The 20,005-nt window shown below is 39.2% G+C and overlaps 1 protein-coding gene across 6 annotated transcripts in view; it reads right to left on the bottom strand.

Annotated features, from left to right (window-relative positions):
* The window catches only part of LOC103176720 (cyclin-dependent kinase 17), a 48,660-nt gene that overhangs the window by 5,077 nt on the left and 23,578 nt on the right, over nucleotides 1-20,005 (bottom strand). For all 6 annotated transcript variants that reach the window (XM_007890445.2, XM_007890449.2, XM_007890446.2 and 3 more), the window contains 12 exons: nucleotides 12,206-12,339; nucleotides 10,348-10,473; nucleotides 7,861-7,917; nucleotides 7,230-7,344; nucleotides 6,614-6,708; nucleotides 5,616-5,678; nucleotides 4,014-4,137; nucleotides 3,705-3,825; nucleotides 1,890-1,987; nucleotides 1,687-1,792; nucleotides 868-910; nucleotides 136-226 (listed from right to left, as the gene is read on the bottom strand). In XM_007890445.2, the coding sequence (XP_007888636.1) occupies nucleotides 136-226; nucleotides 868-910; nucleotides 1,687-1,792; nucleotides 1,890-1,987; nucleotides 3,705-3,825; nucleotides 4,014-4,137; nucleotides 5,616-5,678; nucleotides 6,614-6,708; nucleotides 7,230-7,344; nucleotides 7,861-7,917; nucleotides 10,348-10,473; nucleotides 12,206-12,339 (1,173 nt within the window). The remainder of the gene's footprint in view (nucleotides 1-135; nucleotides 227-867; nucleotides 911-1,686; nucleotides 1,793-1,889; nucleotides 1,988-3,704; nucleotides 3,826-4,013; nucleotides 4,138-5,615; nucleotides 5,679-6,613; nucleotides 6,709-7,229; nucleotides 7,345-7,860; nucleotides 7,918-10,347; nucleotides 10,474-12,205; nucleotides 12,340-20,005) is intronic.

Below are 20,005 nucleotides of genomic sequence, written 5' to 3'. Positions count from 1 at the left end.
TCATACATTTTTCATATGGAATTCGGATTTCTGCAATTAAAAACATTTTAAAAATGACAGTGATCCCAACTTTCATTGTTTAGTTTCGAGATTTAGAGGAACAGAAATATTGGAAATCTAAAATGATATACTTACTATCTGACAACTCGAGAATCTTGTCCCCAAAACTCTTGAAATATGGCTGCTTCATACCCTCCTCTGCTGAACTTCTCTTTTTAGCTTCAAACTGCGGAGAACATATAATTAACCGGATTTGGTGCAAATTTCAATCTGATAGTTTCACAACAGCTATTGAGCACGTTTCTGATTCAAGTGACCATTTTATCACTCTTGATGCAGCTTAATGGCTCACAGGAACAGCATGGGTTACTGACTGGTGAAAAACAAATATTATAGCAGGGCAGAAATCTATAAGTACAGCAAATGTAAATTTTTAAAGCAAAATAACTTTACAGTTAGCCAAGTTTCCATGCCCACTAGTGAGGATTGCTGACTAGGTTTTCCATAAGTAAGATAAGTAATTATAATCTTGCACTTGCTATAGCACCTTTCACGTCAGATGTCAAAGTGTTTCAGTACAATTATTTGAGCTGGTTTAGATATATATTTCTGTAAAACAATAGAGTCATGTCCCAAGTTTTTAAATCTTCCCGTGATATAATACATTTGTCCAATTAAAACTTGCCTAAAGATTTTAACCTTTGGGGGAAAGAGGATGTCTATTTCTATCGATACCCAATGTTGCACAGGAAAAATAAAACGCCCATTGAGATAAAGATAAAGCTTTAGTGAGGAGAAGAGGAAGCAGAGACTGTCCTTTCGTAGCATATGAGTTGAGTTGGCAAATTAGGTACGTGATTCTCTTACCTGCAGAAGCTTTGACAATAGATCAATGCCATCATTGTCCACCCTGTGTGAAACATCAGAGAGAAATATCAGTCCCTGGAAATTTGACACAGTGCGATCGAAATTCTGTCCAGAACATTAATTATGTAAATTAAGTTGGTTAATGTAATTTGTAGAGATGACGTGGTTGACTGTATTTTGGCCTCGACATTTTTCGTTGAATACTGTGTGCGCGTGTGTATGTGGCTGAAACATCCAGGTGGCAATTATCACCTCACTGTGTTTGTTGAACAGTGTCATCCTAAATTGGCTTTGATCTTACCATCAGATTTTGACGCTGCCGGATTAACAATGAAACATAATGTAATTTTCAGACATTAAATGTTTTGATGCAAAAAATTATTGGGGACCATCATTAAGTGCCATTTGATTCCTGGAATTCCGACCCGCTATTTTTCAGAAATTATCCATTTAAATGCTACAACAGCAAGTGGGTCACAATTATCTGTCTAGTCGTTTCAGATAACCACACATAATTCTCCATTTCAATTTAGTAAGAGGGAAACAGGAAGGTTTCAATCCCACTGGGTGAAAAATAAGTCAGGTTATTTGATAAACTGATATAGATTGATCAGGGATGCAGCATGATCAATTTACAGCAGGGATTTTGTTAACATAAAACTGGAATGGAGGAAGAAACAGAACGCTCAATTATCTACACAGTGCAGTATAAGTATGCTTAAGATCCATAACCTCGGTCTCATTTATTCTAAAAAGTCATTTTAATTAACGGCAAAGCTCGACACAAATATTCACGAGATGAAAGGCATCCTATCACACCTTGGTGCATGGTTGATGAGCGGCTCTGCCTTATATCTGGGGAAATTATATGCTTTGAATTCCTCGCTTGATGAGATTCCTAGCCACGTCTCCTCAGTTGGAGTCCCTGCAAATCAAAGGCAGAAAATTACTTCCATCTGGTTGTGACGATGGAGATTTAATAAATCAGTATAGTTTAAAAGGGAACCGTAGCATTCTCCCACCTAGAATTCTGAATATCAAATGCAATTCATCTTCCACGGTCGATCCTGGAAAGAGAGGGCGCCCTGTTGCCATTTCATAAAATATGCATCCAACACCCCTACAGAAAATCACAGGACACAAGCCATCTCAGAAACAAGCATCAACAAGTAACAGATAAAATAAAATGCCTTTTTTTTAACTTAATAGTAACTATAATGATTATCCGTCCACTACGATACTGAGATGTACAGACCAGGATGGTTTTAGGTTCATTTCCTTGTCCAGGTAGAGTTTGCCCATCTCCTCTGGGACATCGGTGGAAGCACCACTGAGGTTGGTCTCAGTGTCCATCAAACAAAAGAAAAAGGCTTATGGTAGGTACCAGCAAGGGTCACTGGAAGGAATATAGAAAGCAACAAAAAGAGAGCAAGAAAATACAGAATATGAAAAAAAATAAAGATGGTATCAAGGATAAAAGCAAAAGTCTTTACAAATACATCAAAAGAAAGAGAGGTGATAAAGGAGGAGGTGAGCCAATTCAAAAAAAGATACAGGTATGACAGTCGTGGAGGGTAAGGACCCGGCAGAGTCAGTTTGTCTTCACTGTGGAGATAACAAATAGAGCCATAGCTTTTCATATTGTAAAAATATGATCTTGAACCATCGAAATTTACAGCACGAGACCATTCGCCCATCGTGCCTTCACTGGTTCTCTGAAAGTATCCATTTAATCCCGTTCTCCTGCCTGCTCCCCGAACCCTTTTATATTTCTCCTTTTCAGATGTCTATTGAATTCCTTCTTAAAAGCTAATATGGATTCTACGTCGACCACAGTTCCAGGTTTGGCATTCCATGTTGTAACACCATCTGCGTAAAATAATTACTCCTAAACTCTCCTTAATGCTTTTGGTAATTATCTTCAATCTGTGCCCTCAGTTACTGACTCACTGACTGTGAAAATTATATTTCCCTGTTTACTTTATCAGGGTCCATCAAAATTTTAATTACCGCTGTCAGATCTCCTCTCACCCTTCGCTGTTCTAGGCAGACCCAGTTCCTTTAATCTTTTCTCTCAAGTAAAACCTCTGATTCTTCGTAACATCCAAGTGAATCTCCTGCGCACATTTCTATAACCTTGCTGTTCTTCCTAGACTGGGGTGCCCAAAACTGGATCCAATATCCAAACTGCAGGTTTATGAGCATTACCTCATTGCTTTTGTTTTGTGAGCTCCTATTTATAAACTTACAACTGACAGCCTAGAAGCAGAGTCCTGGATTGAGAACCTGGATTAAGCAGTTGGTGTTGAGTAACTATGGTACGCGGCATTGGACTTGGACTTCTAGAACATCCAGGTGCAATCAACCCGCTGGCAGTCTCAGTTGTCTGGCTTCTAAGTCAGATGGGTCCACAGTATTCTAAAGCACTGCTGACGACAGACCAATAAGCCTAGCTCGTTGGCAGGATTTGGAAGGGCTTGTGTCATACACCTGGCTGAAAGCAAAATCGTTTCACCGCTTTGTTAGCAGTAAAAGCTTTATTCCCGATCATTGACAATACTTATATTGAGCACAAAACACTGAGTCTGAATGAATATATCCAAGCAGGTTTTTGGGGTGAATCTTCCCTGATGTTTAAAAAGAACCAAAATAAAGTGAACTTTTTCCCTTCCACACTGGTTCAAAACAGCTGGAAAAAAGCGTATATAACAGTTAATCTGCTGGTTTTATTTAAGCAAGTTCCACTGAAAATTTAAGTAAAGAAAAAAAAAACAGGATCTAATTAAATGATGATTATCCTGAAAGAAAGGGAGATAGAATTCACTGCAGTGTCTTACCACATATCGATTGGCGTAGAATACTCTGTGGAACCCAGAAGAACATCAGGTGGTCTGTACCAGAGTGTCACCACTTCATTAGAATAGGTTTTTGTGGGCACTGACTTGGCTCTGGCTAATCCTGAAGGAGGACACATCAATGTTTACATCAGACTATAGATCCGCATACAAAAATACATATATATTATACACATACACAATAGCTATAATAATAATAAATCGGTCATTCAAAAATATTTTCTAGAATCTTTTAGTTAAATCATATTTGAACATTTTTTTCATTTAATTTCATAACTTCTCCTAACGTACCAAAATCTGCCAACTTCAGCTCGCCTTTCTCGTTTATTAGGAGATTCTGAGGTTTTAGGTCTCTGTGTAGAACTTTCCGTCTGTGACAATATGCCAAACCTCTCAGTAACTGAAACAAAAAAATCTGCAGGCAAAGAGAGAAATGCACATTGCACGTGAATAAAAGAATACAAGTACAACATCAATTACAGCTTTGAGAAAACATTAAAGACCTGCTGGATTAACAATGTACTCCAGACTGATTGATTCTACTCTTGCAAATCCATACACTGCATTATTTAATTCAACCTGTTTATATAGCACAAAAAATTCTATAAAATGTAGTTGCACTTGTGGTGCATTTCATGATGATGCAAAGTGTTTAGCAGTTTAAAATACATTCACGGAATCAAATCATACTTAACTGGCGGTTCTCAAACAGTACCGCATTTCCTAAAACCTTGTGATGCAACTGTGAGTTGAGTTTGCAGGGATTATTATTTTCAATTCAGGCACAAGGTGAAGCTTTTCAATGCAAGTACAATGACAACAATTAATGTTCCAGGAAACAATAAGTGACTGGGATTATGTCTGCAGGTGCTGGAGTCTCACTTTATGAATAGACTTGTTTCAAATCAAAGAATTTCAGAGGTTTTGAACCTGAAGTTGTATTGACCCAACACATTCACAAACACTGTCACTGATCAGGCAGGACAGGTCTGCAACAGGACAGACACTGGAATTGATGTAACTGAATACTAATTTGTACTATTATACATAGTAAATACAACGGAAAAGAAATTACAAAGATAGATTTAACACCGGATCTCCTGATTTCTTATACATTTTTAGTTATAAACAGAAAAATATTTTTCATGGACTATCTCTGCTATTACCACTTGCAAGATAAACGGAGCCGCAGTGCAGAATCGCAAGCATTGAAGGGATTATTATTATTGCTGCCATTAATAAAAGCCATAACCCAATGTAATCTGTATTGTATGACGGTTGCAGCAGCTGTTGAATCAACACTGGGTGAAGAATGTGCAATTCTACTTTTCAAAAAAGAGAAGCAATGAGGAATGAGAAAATGGGCAAGAAATACTACAGCCTCCACTCGGCTTGGGGACAATTTGAGATCACACTCCTTTATCACTCCTCTCATCTCACTAACGTTGTAAAAACAATCAAAAAGTCTGAGATCTAGAAATTGTATGAAGAATTACATACGCCCTGGAGTTCAGCAAATGTTGGGGTTGACGAACAATGTCTGGAAACGTATTTATTGTTGAACTGATACGTGAATACTTGATCCAGTGGTGATACAACAATGTATAATTCATACAGGAATGAAAGTGATTAGTGAATTTATTTGACGGTTTTAAATCTACTAAAAGTACAGTCCATCCCATGTATATCCATACCTTACTTCTACCAGACTTGTCTAATACACGTTCGAAATAAGTCACTAATCGCATCATGATTTGCTCAAATATTCATTTCAAAAATGTTTAGAGTGATAGTTTTCGATGACACAAAGTAATCATGTAATCAACACACAATTCTCCTTTTCGTTTATAACTCGACGCATCTGCTTGAAACACACTTCAATGGTTTCCCCACCTTCACGTTGTGCATGCTCATTATGTTCCCACAGTCATCCATGTACTGCTTCAGATCTTTTTCCTGCAACAGGACAGAACCGTCATCAGTGACAAGCTATAGGACACACATAAGCAGAGTTGTGTGTCATGTACTGAAACTTTTGTGTCGTATGTAAAAACAAGCTCTAATCCAAAGGGAATCAGAGTGTGACACATCTCTTACATCAGAAGAAATGAAAACTGTTCGGGTGGAGGAAAAGGGAATTTGACCGTTTCTGCCAGTTAAACAGCTATAACCAATAGATGTGCATCACACTTAAGGAACACTAAAACTATTTTTTATTACAAGATACAAGCCTGGATGTTTTTCAGGATCTATTTCCTCTATCAGAAAACCAGAGGAGAAAAATCGGAGGAGCAAATTTAACACAAAAAGTCCTGGGTGAATTCATTGGAAATCAGGCTCTATCCTAGAACACCACTTATCACATGAATCCCTATATCTGCCTGGCTACGATGCTGGTTCCGTGAACAAGCACGTGATGTGACAACGTGCACAAGTAAGCCAATTTCAGAACCAGTAACCTATAAGCGACAACAACCTCCACGCAGGATAGATTCTCGCAGCGCTTAAACACATTGATTCCATGTATATTCCCAGAACTGTGTAATAAAAACAAAAGCAAAACTCCATTTGTATAGCGCCTTCTCACATCGAGAGGATGTTCCAAACAACTCTGATGCTCCTTATCCTATTCCAATGTAAGAATATAAGTTTTGCAGTTTCTCAAATTCTGAGATCACTGGACTGACAGAAAACACTTGGGTTGTTGTCGCGGCAAACTTTAAAGAGCAGGGAGAAGATCTTAAAGAGTAGGTACAAGTCATGTACATATCAGTGTAACAAGCAGCAATACTGAAATTAAATGCAATTCAAACAATGTAGCAGAAGGTTGCAAGCGATAACTTGCTGGAGATTTGACCAAAGCTCTGACTGAATGAAGGCGATTTTCTTACCAAGTACTCAAAGACTAGCGTTAATGACTTTTCTGTGTGTACGATGTCGTGTAGCGTCACTATGTTGGCATGTTTTAGGTCCTTCAGTAAAGACACTGCAATGAAAAATAAGCAGATTACATTTTACATCAATCAACTGAAATCAAATGTAGCGTATTCTGGCATTTCATGAAGCATATACAAATTGGATTATTACAGATCCATACTCTCTATTTATGCTGCAGGCCAAATTTATGTCCTCTATTTTTTTACATCTCTAGCTTCTGTCCAAATAATCTGTCGACTTTAGGCCAGCGAACAACAACAATGACATTGGTTTAACAAATGTTGATGCTCTGATTCCAACCCCCGATCACAGTGCAATTCACATGCACGTTAAATCTTCTTAACTGAAGTTGATTTTACCACTTCATTCAAATTGGTTACCAGAAATACAGAGCAGAAGATTCCCAGGTATATGATTCAGTTTTACTCCGGCGAATGCTTCACTGACTGAACCATTGAGAAATTCCCTTTGCGTTTGAGGATATTAATACATCTGGTCAATCAAATAACACGTGGGATTGTCAACTTCCAGTGTCCAAACTTACTCAACACAATGAGGTAATTTTCATACCTTCCCTGATGGCTGTACAAGGCGCTCCTTCTTCATGCTCCAGGCGGATTTCTTTTAATGCTACCAGGTTATCTGTGAGCTTACTCCTTCCTTTGAAAACTGTTGCATAAGTACCCTGAAAGAAACATGGATATCAATTAACATCAGCAAAGCAATTCGAAAACCTCACTATCAAAAGGAATAGTGCTGGGAATCCAAAGCACGAAGCTGTAATCGAAAGAGAAAGATTGGTGACGGTCGTGGCGCTTGTGAACTCTATGGATAGATTTTAAGGCACAAAGGCACATTCAAGGGCAAGATAAGGCATTATAAAATTGCAAGTGCTTTTCTTTTCTGCCTAACAACTTGCAGTTGTATAGTGTCTTTCATTTGGTTAAGTGTTTCAAAGGGTGGGAGATTAATGGAAGGTGGGTGGGAGATGGGGGTGGGAGATGGCTGAAGGCACAGTTATACAGATAGGTTTTTAGAACGGTTTTGAAAGCAGGCAGGGAGATGTCAAGGCAGAAGGATTTAGAAATAGAGTTCCTGTGAGTGAGGGAGAGCAAGATGGCTGAAACTTGCCAACAGATGCTGGGTCATAGTTACCAAAATTAAATTATATATACAGATATTTAAATTTTCCTTTACTCACCTCTCCTAGTTTATCCAACTTCACATACGTTTCTAGTTTTCCAAACCCAATTTCTGACTGTAAAAGAAAGAAACACTTCAGTTTTAGAAAACAACACGCACCAAATAGCATGTTTCACTTGGAGAACATCTGAAAGCGCTTTACAGAGATGGGAGTGAGCATTGGAGCAGAGTGGGAGATGGGGAAGGGATGGTGACTGAAGATAACAGTCAGAGAGGTAGATTTTTAGATAGATTTTGAAAGCAGAGAAAGGAATGGGGTGGAAGGATTTAAGGAGAGTTCCAGAATGAAGGCTAAGTGGCTGAAAGCTATTGTTCACCAGTGGTGAGGAAACAGGACATGAAGTCCGACTGTTGGCATAACGAGGGTGTGGACAGGAGAGTTTGACCACAGGTTCGTGGAAGAATTTGAATGTCACAATGAGGACATTCAGGCTGATCCACTGGGCATTGGGAGCTGGGAGAGTATGGGGCTGATAGGCTCATAGCTTGTAGGGGAGAGAATAAAATTGGAACCAGGAATGTACAAAGATGTATGAAGGTATTGGGGTCCATTGGTTGCAGCTCTGATCTACAATGTAAAATATTTTTCTTTGTTTTTCTTTCTTTTGGCCAAGATCTACAATACTGATCATTCCATAGTCACTTCCGTTTATTCACTCTATTATTTTCTAATCATTTCCCCAATCTGAACTCTTGTAATCTGTCCATAGCTCAAGGGTCTGAAATCAGGACACTCTCATTGTTGCCATTATCGTCGCTCATCTTTGGTAATTGGGAACATGATGTTCAATGAAAGTGACAATAGCAGAAGGTCAACGCCTGAATTGCTTTCCAAAATCAGTCATTTGGAAAAAGTTGGAACAAAAGATTGGGGATGTTCATTTTTAATCCATCAATTTTTGCCGCAGCCTTTGGCTCAGTGTGAAGCTTACTGGAAATACACAAGTCAATTATTTAAAGCATTACACTCTAAAATAATAAGTAATTAGGTATACCACTGTAGCACTTCAAATAATGTCAAACCGATCATCACACACTACAAACGTTATATTCTTACTCAGTCGTAAAGCATTTGTATCATTGGAAAACAATACTCGGGATGAAAATTCTGTTTGTTTTTAATTATTTACAGAGTTGATATATTTTTATATGCATATTCCCATCGTAATTAATATATCTGGTAGCACCTTCTAAGTGTGAAGCCACAATTAAGCGATCTCACGTGATGCACATCCTAAATCAACTCAAAAAGAGCCTCAAACTTCCACATCTGGAAGAGAAGGTAGACTGCCCTCCCCGAGGACTGCTCATACAGTTCCAACACACACAAGGGCAAGTCGGTGAGATCAATGCATGGGCAGCCTTAGACTATGCAATGAAAACCACGACAACAACTTGCATTTATATAGTGCCCTTCACGCAAGGTAGTGTCCCGGAGCGATTTACGGGATGCAGTCTTTGTTTCCCCCCCGCCCACCCCCCTCCTCAAAGAGTGTGTGCCATGCAACAGGCTGTAAATGTACAGTTTATTCACCTCTCACGCTTCTCATTTATTTTTTGTGCACGTTTGTGTTTGTTTTTCAATCAATAACAATCATTCTAAACATTTAAAAAATAATTAATACTAATCTTGTGAAATCATAACACATTTTAGTGCATTAGTGCCTTCTGGCAGAAATAGGAGGTGGTTGCTGCCGTCAGGATCAGTAAAATGACTTATATTCTTACAGATAAAATCAGCTCGGGTTTATTTGAATAGAGAAATGGGACAGAATTAAAATATGGTGATCAATATATGCCATGTCCAGCTGTCTGGATTCCTACTGACATGACCATCACAAACAATTTTTTGCTTATGCGGAATTAGTGCAAAACCCTTTGAGAATCTTAATAGTATTCTTGATAAATAAATATCAATTGTATTGCCCTGTTCCCTGTTAGCGTGATTTGGAAGTTCTGTCTTGAGCTGCTCCTAGTACTGGCTTCTCAAGCTCCAAAGTAATAAAATAAACTCACTAGAGGGGTGGGGGTGGGGGAGAGATTTTCTAAAGAGTTAATTTGCAACGTCTCATCTTCAGAACTGAACACTCCTCGTTTTAATAAATGGTCAATTTGAATTATGTATTGAAGGAAAGTTGGAGTCTTATCTGATTAGATCACTGGCTACTAATGGAACCAAACTATGTATGCCCTAATACCTGCAATGAATCATTTTCTTCAGCTCTGGAAAGATTGCAAGCACCCACAGACAGCGGTGGTTGCAATAATTGTCCTCTCTCTTTTTTTTTTACTCTCTGCGGCTTTCCGTGACTTGCAGTCATTCTGAAAAGCGATTCTCGTGCCAAACGCCAATCTCTCAGAAGAAGGAAATGGAACGTAACAAACGTGTTTTGTTTCATTGAAGGATTAAAAGTGCTTCCATGCCACAATACCGAGTGTCCTATCGTCACGCAGCTACGCTAGTAAACTGATCTTTAGAACTTACCAGAGATGCTCTACGGAGCCGTCGACTCATGGGTTTGTCAAACGGTGGACTGTTCATGGCAAATTTTTCGAGGTAGCCCTCTGGTAGGCGAATGTCAGCAGGAAGAGACAGTCGTTTGTTGATATCCTGATGAAGAAGGCACAGTTACTTGGAATTCTCTCAATTAGAAAATTAAAGCAATTAAGGTCACTTAACTGAAAGTGAAAGGTGGAGTTCACATGCAGCAGATTCTGCTGTCGTTCGCTGAAGGGAACAAACTTGAGAGAGACGACTGTTTAAAAATAAAATGCTTCGCATTTTTTAAAAAGTTTTCAGCTTGAAGCAAGTTGATTTGATCAAATTCCAAACTCTTCATATGAACTTGTTTATGAAAGAATAACTAAACAAGAAATAAAGCACTGAATGCCAGTGGATCAGGCTGTAATACCACAGAAAACACTGCGTGGTACATTATTTACTTATATCTTTAGTAAGATGCCCCGATTCTAAAGCCAGTTAGGTTTTAAACTGAGGAACCAAACATTTTTACTGTAACTCTAAGGTTCCCCTTGTTGATTCACCAAAAGTAATTGACTTACACGTCAGTCCAGATCACTTTCTTCATGCAAGTCATCAGAATCTTGTTTGCATTTTTCCATGCCATTGCCAAAAGCTCCCAGTTGGGCAGCGTCCTTTCACAAACATTTCCACTTTAAAACAGCAGTTCCTGCCTGAGTCTCGGCTTTGGACCCTATCCCGTCACAACTCAAATCCCACATGGCACCATCTTGAGATAAAACCAAACCCATGTACCAGCAGGTTTTTATTATTGGATTGTGCTATCGCCCTTCAGATCTGCGCAATTACATGCGGGGGAGGGGGAAGAGGAAGAGGTCATCCAGGTTACCACAGCAATGCAAACCTTGATTTGAGAGGTCCAGAGGATGCTGCGTTTTACTTTAAATTCGTCTGGAATTTATGTGTATACAGTAAACCCCTGATAACTCGACCCTAGCTTAAGCTGTCACTACCACTTAAGTCATCTGGCTGTCAATATCCCGGCCACATTTATTTCATGTATTTATGCATGTGCCTAACTCTTCACTCCGGGGAAACCGTCACACAGGCCTTTTTCTTTCAGCGCCTCATTATCAGGAGTTTACTGTACATCAATGTGTAGTCTTTACTCCCTTACTCCCTTGGTTGGATAGTTTTAGTATCTTATCGTTCTATTATTGATTCAAATTTTGATTTGTTCCAATTTCCCCTCCGTCTTCTCCTGATCATCACCAGATCACAGCTCAATCTTAACTATCAAAGCACACCAATCAAATCTATCTTGAATGAATTTTAATTGCTGCCTGTTAGGCCTGAATAAAACATGCTCTGTGTTTCTGAAATTGCTCAATAATTATATTGAAGCATCTTTTTTCCCGTGCAGAAATCAGATGTCGTCAATGTTTCTAACACTTTGTGGGGAAAATGCCCGACTGCTACAAGAATGTAAATTAATTTCCTAGCATGATAGAATCTGATTGATATTATAATTTTAGAAGCTCTCAGAGTAATGGGATTCTATTAGAAAATGATTTGGATTCTGTGACATATTGATTGAACAATAATGTCTTATGTTGAGTAAAAGGTTTCATTAACCTATGATGCCCTGGGCAAAACCTCCGTCTGAACAGATTTTAGTCAATCTAAGCAACAAAAAAAAGCTTAATTACATCGCTCTAAGACTGTCTTCAAATTTTGTTGCGCTACCAATTTTACTGGCTATGTGCAGGAACATAAAACTTTAGTTTTTATATTTTTTAAGAAAAACATAAATTATTTCAGCTTTGACACGAACTGACAAACCAGGGAATAATAAGCTTACCTCTGTGGAAATTCGACGGTGATGATGATTTCTCATTCGCACCCGAACAGGTGATTGCACCTCATCTGATGATGTCCCTGATGCTTGATCACTTTCCCCATCCGATCCCATTTTTACATTTTCATGAACAATTCCTACAGGAAGATAGAAATATGAAAAAATATTCAAACTCAATGGTTTAGATGTACTTCAGTTCGATTAAAATTGTTGATTCCACTTCAGGCTGTTTGTGGGTTATTCCAAATACAAATTTACCGCCGTCTTCATCTATTCAATAAACTTGACAGAGTAAATTCTGCGAAGAAAGCACTATAAGATGTTTCAACGTTGTGATAAGGCATTACATCAAATGAAATGCATTAACCAATAAAGCCAGCATTATTTATTTATGGTTAGTACATCTCTCTGCATCTACAGGAAAATCTAATCATAGAAAATGAAGGTGTGACAGAGATATTGAAAGACTATTTTGCCTCAGTGTTTACAGGGGAGTGTGACATTGAGAAACTGAGTTTAAGTCTACAAGATGAGGTTGTGTAGTATTTAGAAGGGATAATTATAGAAAAGGATGTGGTACCAAAAGAATTTATGGAATTCAAAGTGAACAAATCACAAGGGTCCAGTGGCACGCTTTGGAGAATACTGAGGAAAGTCAGTGTGGAAATAGTAGACTCCCTGACAACAATCTTCCTGACATCCTTGGATACAAAGCTTGTGCCAGACAACAGGAGGGTTGCTAATCTAACACCGATTTTCAAAAGAGACAACATGGTAAGTCAAGTTATGGAAAAAAAAGTGCAGTAAGCCTCAGAGTCTATTATTTTTAAATGCAGAAAATAATCATATTCTTGGAGCGCAAAATGATTAATAGGTCCACAGCGCTGATTAAGTAGCTCAGACAAAATTGTTTTCATCTGTGACCTTGCCCACGTAAGGTACACTCTGGCATACCATTTTCTTTCCAAGTACTTTTTGTTCCTACCGGTGGTCGATACCTATTGCTGATTTGGGCCTTTGCAAAAAAAATAGATTGATGCACATAGATGAAATAAATTTTGTTCAGGTTTCAGTCAGGCAGGGACACAAGCTGGAGCTGACGAGCTACTACAGTCAGTTTCGCAATCGCCATGGAACAAAATCCCTGGATAATAACAATAGCGCATTTATATAGCACCCTTCACGTGGGGTAGCCTCCCAGAGCGCTTGACAGTGCCGGAGTCCGACAACGAGAGGGAGAGGGGGAAGTGACCGTAAACACGGTCTTTAGGCAGGATTTGAAAGTGGGGAAGGAGAGGTAGACGGAAAGGCGGAGGGATTGAGGGAGAGAGTTCCAGAGTGAATGTCATGTAAATTGTAACAACAATATAAATTACAAGAGACAGTAATTTCTGGCCACTGACAACTCTGATGTCGGGAGAAGTTCTGTACAATCCAGAGAGGTTTATAAAAATGATCTTTAGTCTGTACAGATAGATGGCTAAACGCTCACTTCAGCCTGCTAGCAATCAGAAGTGACGGAAGATTAAAATCTGCTGCTAACAGCAATTCCCGTATCTGAAAATCATTGCTTGGGTTGGTTATTTTCCGACTCTTCTGCATACACTCACTTTATATTGCACACCGCTGCCAAAGTCTTACCGTTAGTTGGCAGCACAAGAACGTAAATTTACCACATGTCACTTCAGAGGTCAAACATCACAACATCACAAGATTAGTTCAGATAACGAAGGCCCTTCAGCCCGTTTGACCGTGTCCTTCCAGAAAACCCACCCTACGGTCTTCCTGTCACAGCATCAAGTTCTTTTTTCTCAAATGCATCCAGCGCACTCTCCTCAACCACCCCTTTAGGCAATCTGTTCCAATTGTTAATTGTCCTGAAATTACCCTTTGCAACCCTATCTCGCTATTGTTTCGATATATTGAAAAATATTATTCTGGATTTACGTTCTCATTTGATTTAATGGGTTATATCCTTCCATAAGGTTCTCTCTGAGACATCCCCTTTCAACACGCCTACTGTGTCCAGTCGTTGCTCATGCCTCAATCCTCAACAGTGAAAATCATCCATTGAGAATCTCTTCTGCTCTATCTCTTATGTCACAGCAACCAGAACTGTACACAGTACAGCATATTCTGTGAAGCGCTTTAAGACGTCTCGATGATCTGATAAGGCACTATATCAAATGCAAGGATTATTACTATTATATACTCTTAGGTCCAGTTTGATCAAAGTACTATATAGTTTGATACAGAATGCTGATTTGTTGCAGGCAGCAGAAAAAGTACTTAGCTTAATTGGATACGGATTGCTTTCCCTACTCACAAGTGATTAAAATAAATTGAAGAATGAATTAATGAGATATGGTTCTTTGACGTGCAATCTGTTGCAGTCAGAGAATGCGTGAGAGAGACAAACATACAGACTCAAAAGAGTGAGAGAGAGAGAGAAAGGGCTGGCACATTTTGGTACTGTCATGACTTTATGGTGGATGTTTGTGTATTTTGCATAATTGCACGCTCACAATAGAGCTGGAACCAACTGATGCAGATAATGAGCTCTCTACCGTATTGTAAAAAAAATTTGTCACAGTTAAACTGGAAAAATGTTTGTGATAAATTAACCAGAAATACTAGCAATTGTGTCATGTGCCTTCAAAGTCTGAATAGAGTGCTTAATTGTTGCAGGCAGAAAAAAATAAGAGTGCTTAGCTTAATTGGATACTTGATTGCTTTCCCTTATTGCAAGTGATTAAAACAAACCAAAGAATGAATTAATGAGATGTGTTGATTCTTTGACACGCAATATGTTGCAGTCACTTTTCACCCTGCAAGATTATCAAAGTAAATGTCACTAATATTTTTGTAAATGCCAAATATCCACTTTTAATTGCTCTCAGTTGGTTTACAAAATATCATGGGTAAGATCAGAACGGAAGGGGTTGGGAGGGAGTAAGGAGCAGGTGGAGCACAGACCAATTGGGCCAAATAGCCTGTTTCCTTGCTGCATATTCTATGTAATCTATTTAAATCCATGCAGCATAATGACTAATGTGGAGGAAGCTACATGACTGCAAGCATTAATAAAAACTAATAATAATTTTCAGAGGATATGATTCCGCTAAATAAATAAATAAATAGCCGAACGACAGCTTTGGAATTCCATGGCAAATGTGTTAAGTAGCGTATTTATATTGCAGTCGTAAAATGAAGGCTTTCAATAAGCATCACTGTTATTACAATATTTCATACTGCATTTTGTTTGCTGTTCCTGCGGAATTCCTGTGGCACACATCCTCCAGGTTCTTTACATATGCGAAACCAAAGCTGCATCAATACACATGCATATTGTACCATATTTTAGGAGTAACATGCTATTGGCAGCATATGTTTACAAGCCAAGCAGATGTGGCAGCACTGAAGGCATAGCTCAAAGGCAGTAAAACACAGTGGTAAGGAACTACGGTGGCACATGTGCCAATGTATTTAGTATCAGATGGTACGTCAGACTGTCCAGCACCTTGGGACATCCTCCCAAGATGAAAGGCACAACATAAATGTACATTTCTGTTGTTCTGCACTGTTGCGTGATGTATTGTGTATTGTATTGACACTGTATTGTGTGATGTTATCAGCAACAGAAAGATAAAAGTAAATAACATATAATTGGCATCCTTCCAAAATATCCACCCTACATTCAGAGCACCAAGCTGATTTTAAAATGATTCAAGTCTAACTTCCAGCATCCTCGCCTCAACCATCTTTCCTAGTAACCTGTTACAGTCATTAATTACCCTTTGGGTAAATAAATCCTTCCCACTGTCGCTCCCAGAATTGTCTTTTGCAATCCTAAACCTGTGGCCACTTGTTCTACTGTCTTGAAGGTATGTAGAAAGTATGTTGGCTGCCATGTTCACCTACAAAATACACAGTCAGCGCACTTTATACTAAAACGGACCACCGTCCTTTCTAAATAAAAAAGTAGATTTTTACGATGGCTTCACACGTGTAAATCACTGAAGTCTGGCTATATATTTTTGCAATTTTGCATAGGGTTTTTAAATATGGAGCATTCAGCAGTGCTTCACAGTAAATTTCTGGATAGATTGTAGATCAATGCTTTCATCTGCAGATGCTCTCAATCTGGCATCTGTCAACTCCCACAATATGATTCACTTCAGTTTGCTGAATGCATCTAATTGCCCCACACCCACTGCCACAATTTTAACAGCCTTCTTGTCACGTTAGGCTAATCTTAGTAACCTTGAGACTGCGACCTTCACAGGAACAAACACCAAAAGGAATATTGCAGTGATCAAGTCAGTAAAAATGCAACTCCTTAACCCATTCAGTGGGCAACATCATTTTTGGTTAGCAAAGTAAATGCAGAAAAAATGAATTTCCTGTCAAAATGTTTTACTGTGAATGTCAAGTTTAATACAAAATTACATTGTAAAGCGCCTTTCACGTCGGGGGAATGTCCCAAGGCACTGGACAGTCAGGGATTTAGACTCAAGCTGGGGGTGGGGGAGAGTTGGTATCAGAGAGGATGGAGGGTAGGAAGGCGGCCGAAAGCGCGGTCGAAGAGGAGAGTCGAGAAGTGCCTTGAAGGAGGCAAGGGGGAGAGCGAGGCGAAGGAGAATGTGGGATGGGCAGAGAGGCTGAAGGTCTGACCGCTGATGGTGGGGGGGCCGGGTAGGGGACGTGGAGTAGGCCGCTGAGCAGCGAGAGCGGACAGCTTCATAACGTGGAAATTAAAATAAGATGAACATGGAATCCCAACAGAGTTATGGTATGCATTTAAAACCAGGAACATCTTGCACATGATGTCCGAGTGTGGTCAACCAGTCTTGTCTGGCAAAAATTCTTTGTAAGGGATCTGGTCCTAGCTTGTGGAAACTGTATCCTCAGAAGATACAGTACCCTTTGTAGTGCAGAGTTACAAAAAAATTAGTTTACATCTGCAATTCTACTTTGCTTTAGTGGCTCTCCTTAGAGACGCTCAGAAATTGGCATCTTTGAGCATGACAGCAGGCACCCAAAGAACAAAGATTGTAGTTGGTCACCTGCACCTCGCAGGTATTGGCTCAATAGGCAGAAACAGGAAACCAGCCCAAAAACAAGCCAGAAGCCTGTACAGAGGTGGTCTGGATAGGACTAGGCCATCAGAATGTGAGCTGTACCAGGGTAAATCTAATCCACCCTGTTCCTTCCTATATTGCTTCCATCTTCCCATTTACCTGCCATGATCTGGTTCTATTCCCAGCAGGGCGAAATGTTGAGCAAGTTTCCTTACTCCACGCCTCTGTTTACCTATAATAACAACAACTTGGATTTATGTAGTGCCCTCCACACTGTACCTAGCAGTAAGTAGAAACCCGGTTGTTAGTCGATTGGTGGAATCCTTTTCCGGGGATAATACTCCTTAAAAAAAAAATCATTTGGTTACTCAATCCACGACTGTTCGTGGGACACTGCTGTGTGCAATCGGTTGCTGCATTATGGCCACAAATCCACAGTCAATTCACTTTACAGTATATTCCGTGAAGCGCTTTTAGAGACGTCTAGAAGATGTGAAAAGCGCTATATCAAATGCAAGGGTTATTATTATTATAATATGTGGTTTAGTTTTCACACTGTTAAGCACGATGATAGGTTTCTGCATGTGTCATACACTGGCTGACCAAAACAAAATCACTTTCCGTCTCTCTCTCTCTCTCCCCTTGGCTACTGTCGTAACTTCACCAGGCCACGTGATGCTGTCACTTCCTGGTTTGGAGCTGAGAGAAATTTGAAAAAATTCATCTTTTTAAAAAGGGTTTTAAAATGTCCTTTTTGACGTTTTTTGGTTTTTTTAAAAAAAAGGCATACATATGTTTATTCACGCATCCCTATACCATCTTAAGCAGAAAAATATTATATTCCATTCTAGCTACACTTTAAATTGTTATATTTATGATAAAACCTTTGAGAAAAATCGCATCTGGAAAGTGTAAAATTTCAAATTCCAAATTAAAACCTCTACATCGGTGTGGAGTTACGGTTCATAACAGCTTCTGAGCAAACAATAAGGAAAGGAGTGAAATTGAACCAAATACACTAACTGTGGATAGATCCTGTCTTCTGTGAAGGACCTGACCCGCGATAAATGTCTCTGTTTTCTAATATACTGCAACACATCTGCCTTCCATTCACATAAATGTTTAATCTGAAATATGTGCACGTTAAACATTTTCACAACTTCCATTGTTTAATCCTGTATGTCACTGTTTTCAGTAGAAAAATATTAAGCGCCTCAGAAAATTGGGTACATAACCAGCATATAACACAGTAAGATAACACAGTTTTATAGAATCAAACACACAACGTTTAAGTGAGCAGACTGCCTAAGCATATCAGCAACTTAAAGCATTGCAGGTTTAAGTAAGACAACATTCAGCACTTACCTATCCTGTTAACCGAAGGCCTGTAGTTTTCAAGTATCTTCAGCATTCGAAATGGAGACAATTTCTGTCTCTCTCCACTAGGATTCATATTATACAGCTTTAAAATAATCAATGGGAAGAATAGATGCACTAAATAGGACTGTATTTATACTGCTGTCCAAATATCTCAGTGCGATCTGAGCAGAGAGCTTACTGCAATCTCCTCAGCCAGTGGGAATCCAAAGGCTCCTTGTTAAATATGCACCAAAATCCAAGATACCGTACTGAAGCCCAGCCTTTGTGAAAATAGGACACTACAGAGCATTTCTTCCCTGGTATTCTTCAAAGGCAAAGTCTGAGCATTCTGCAAGTCCACCAGCAAACAATAGAAACCCACACCCCGTCCAGCTAGCTGCCTGAAGCCCAGGTACTCGAATAAGTGGCAGATGAATGAAGCATCGCCTTTTGCTCAGCAAGCGGCAGCCCGAGGGCAAAACTGTACCGCTTCCAGTCTAATTTAGAAAGTCGCTGTGAATGTGCACTGTAAATTGTCTTAATCAATGCAGAATAAATCAGGACGACAATTCCTTTCTTATTTGCGTTTTTCAAATATTCCGTTTCAGTAAACCGAAGCTATGTTGAGCAGTGAACAAAAGGAACAACCCAGACACGCATATATTTTGCCATGTTCTATCGCAGAGACCAATAGGTATGAGCTCATTACTCTTCTTGTGGCAGATGCCCTTTGATTCATACAACAAATCAGTCTGAATGACTGCTGTTTAGAACAGTCCGTTACTGCACTGAAAGCTGACGGTGAACACACAGTGCACTGCTTCCATTTCTCATTCTTGGAAAGAAGGTGGACTGTGTACGTCAATGAAGCAGTAATGATATTCAGTAATTTCAACCCTCGTTCAAAAAAAAAAGCTCTTCATTACAGAGCAGCAGCCAAAGGATAATATTTGTCATGCAGTACACTGCCTTGTCTAAACCCAGACAGCTGCATATCCACAGACCGACAACTGGAGCAAGAAAACTACTGACAAAAATCATATAGCAGCCCATTTAAAATATTCTGTTAACCCATTACGTGTGCCTTTTCTTTACATGTACATGTTGTTTTTCCTCGTATCTTAGCTTCAGCATACCAAAAGAATTGCCTTCAGAAAACAGAACTCCACCCCCCCCCCCATGGGAATGAAAATATTACTATTGATCAAAGCACAGTGACTGATTATAGAAAATTTCTGTACCACAGTTGATTTAGCTTATCGGCTGGAGGAGAGGGTGAGTGTAAAATAGCTGTAAAATATTTATTAATAATAGTGCAAGATATATTCTGCCTGTGCAGTGGTTTAAAAAAAAAGCCACTGTG

Source organism: Callorhinchus milii, unplaced genomic scaffold, assembly GCF_018977255.1.
Source record: "Callorhinchus milii isolate IMCB2004 unplaced genomic scaffold, IMCB_Cmil_1.0 Scaffold12, whole genome shotgun sequence".
Lineage (NCBI taxonomy): Eukaryota > Metazoa > Chordata > Chondrichthyes > Chimaeriformes > Callorhinchidae > Callorhinchus > Callorhinchus milii.
This window is presented reverse-complemented; position numbering and strand designations above follow the sequence as displayed.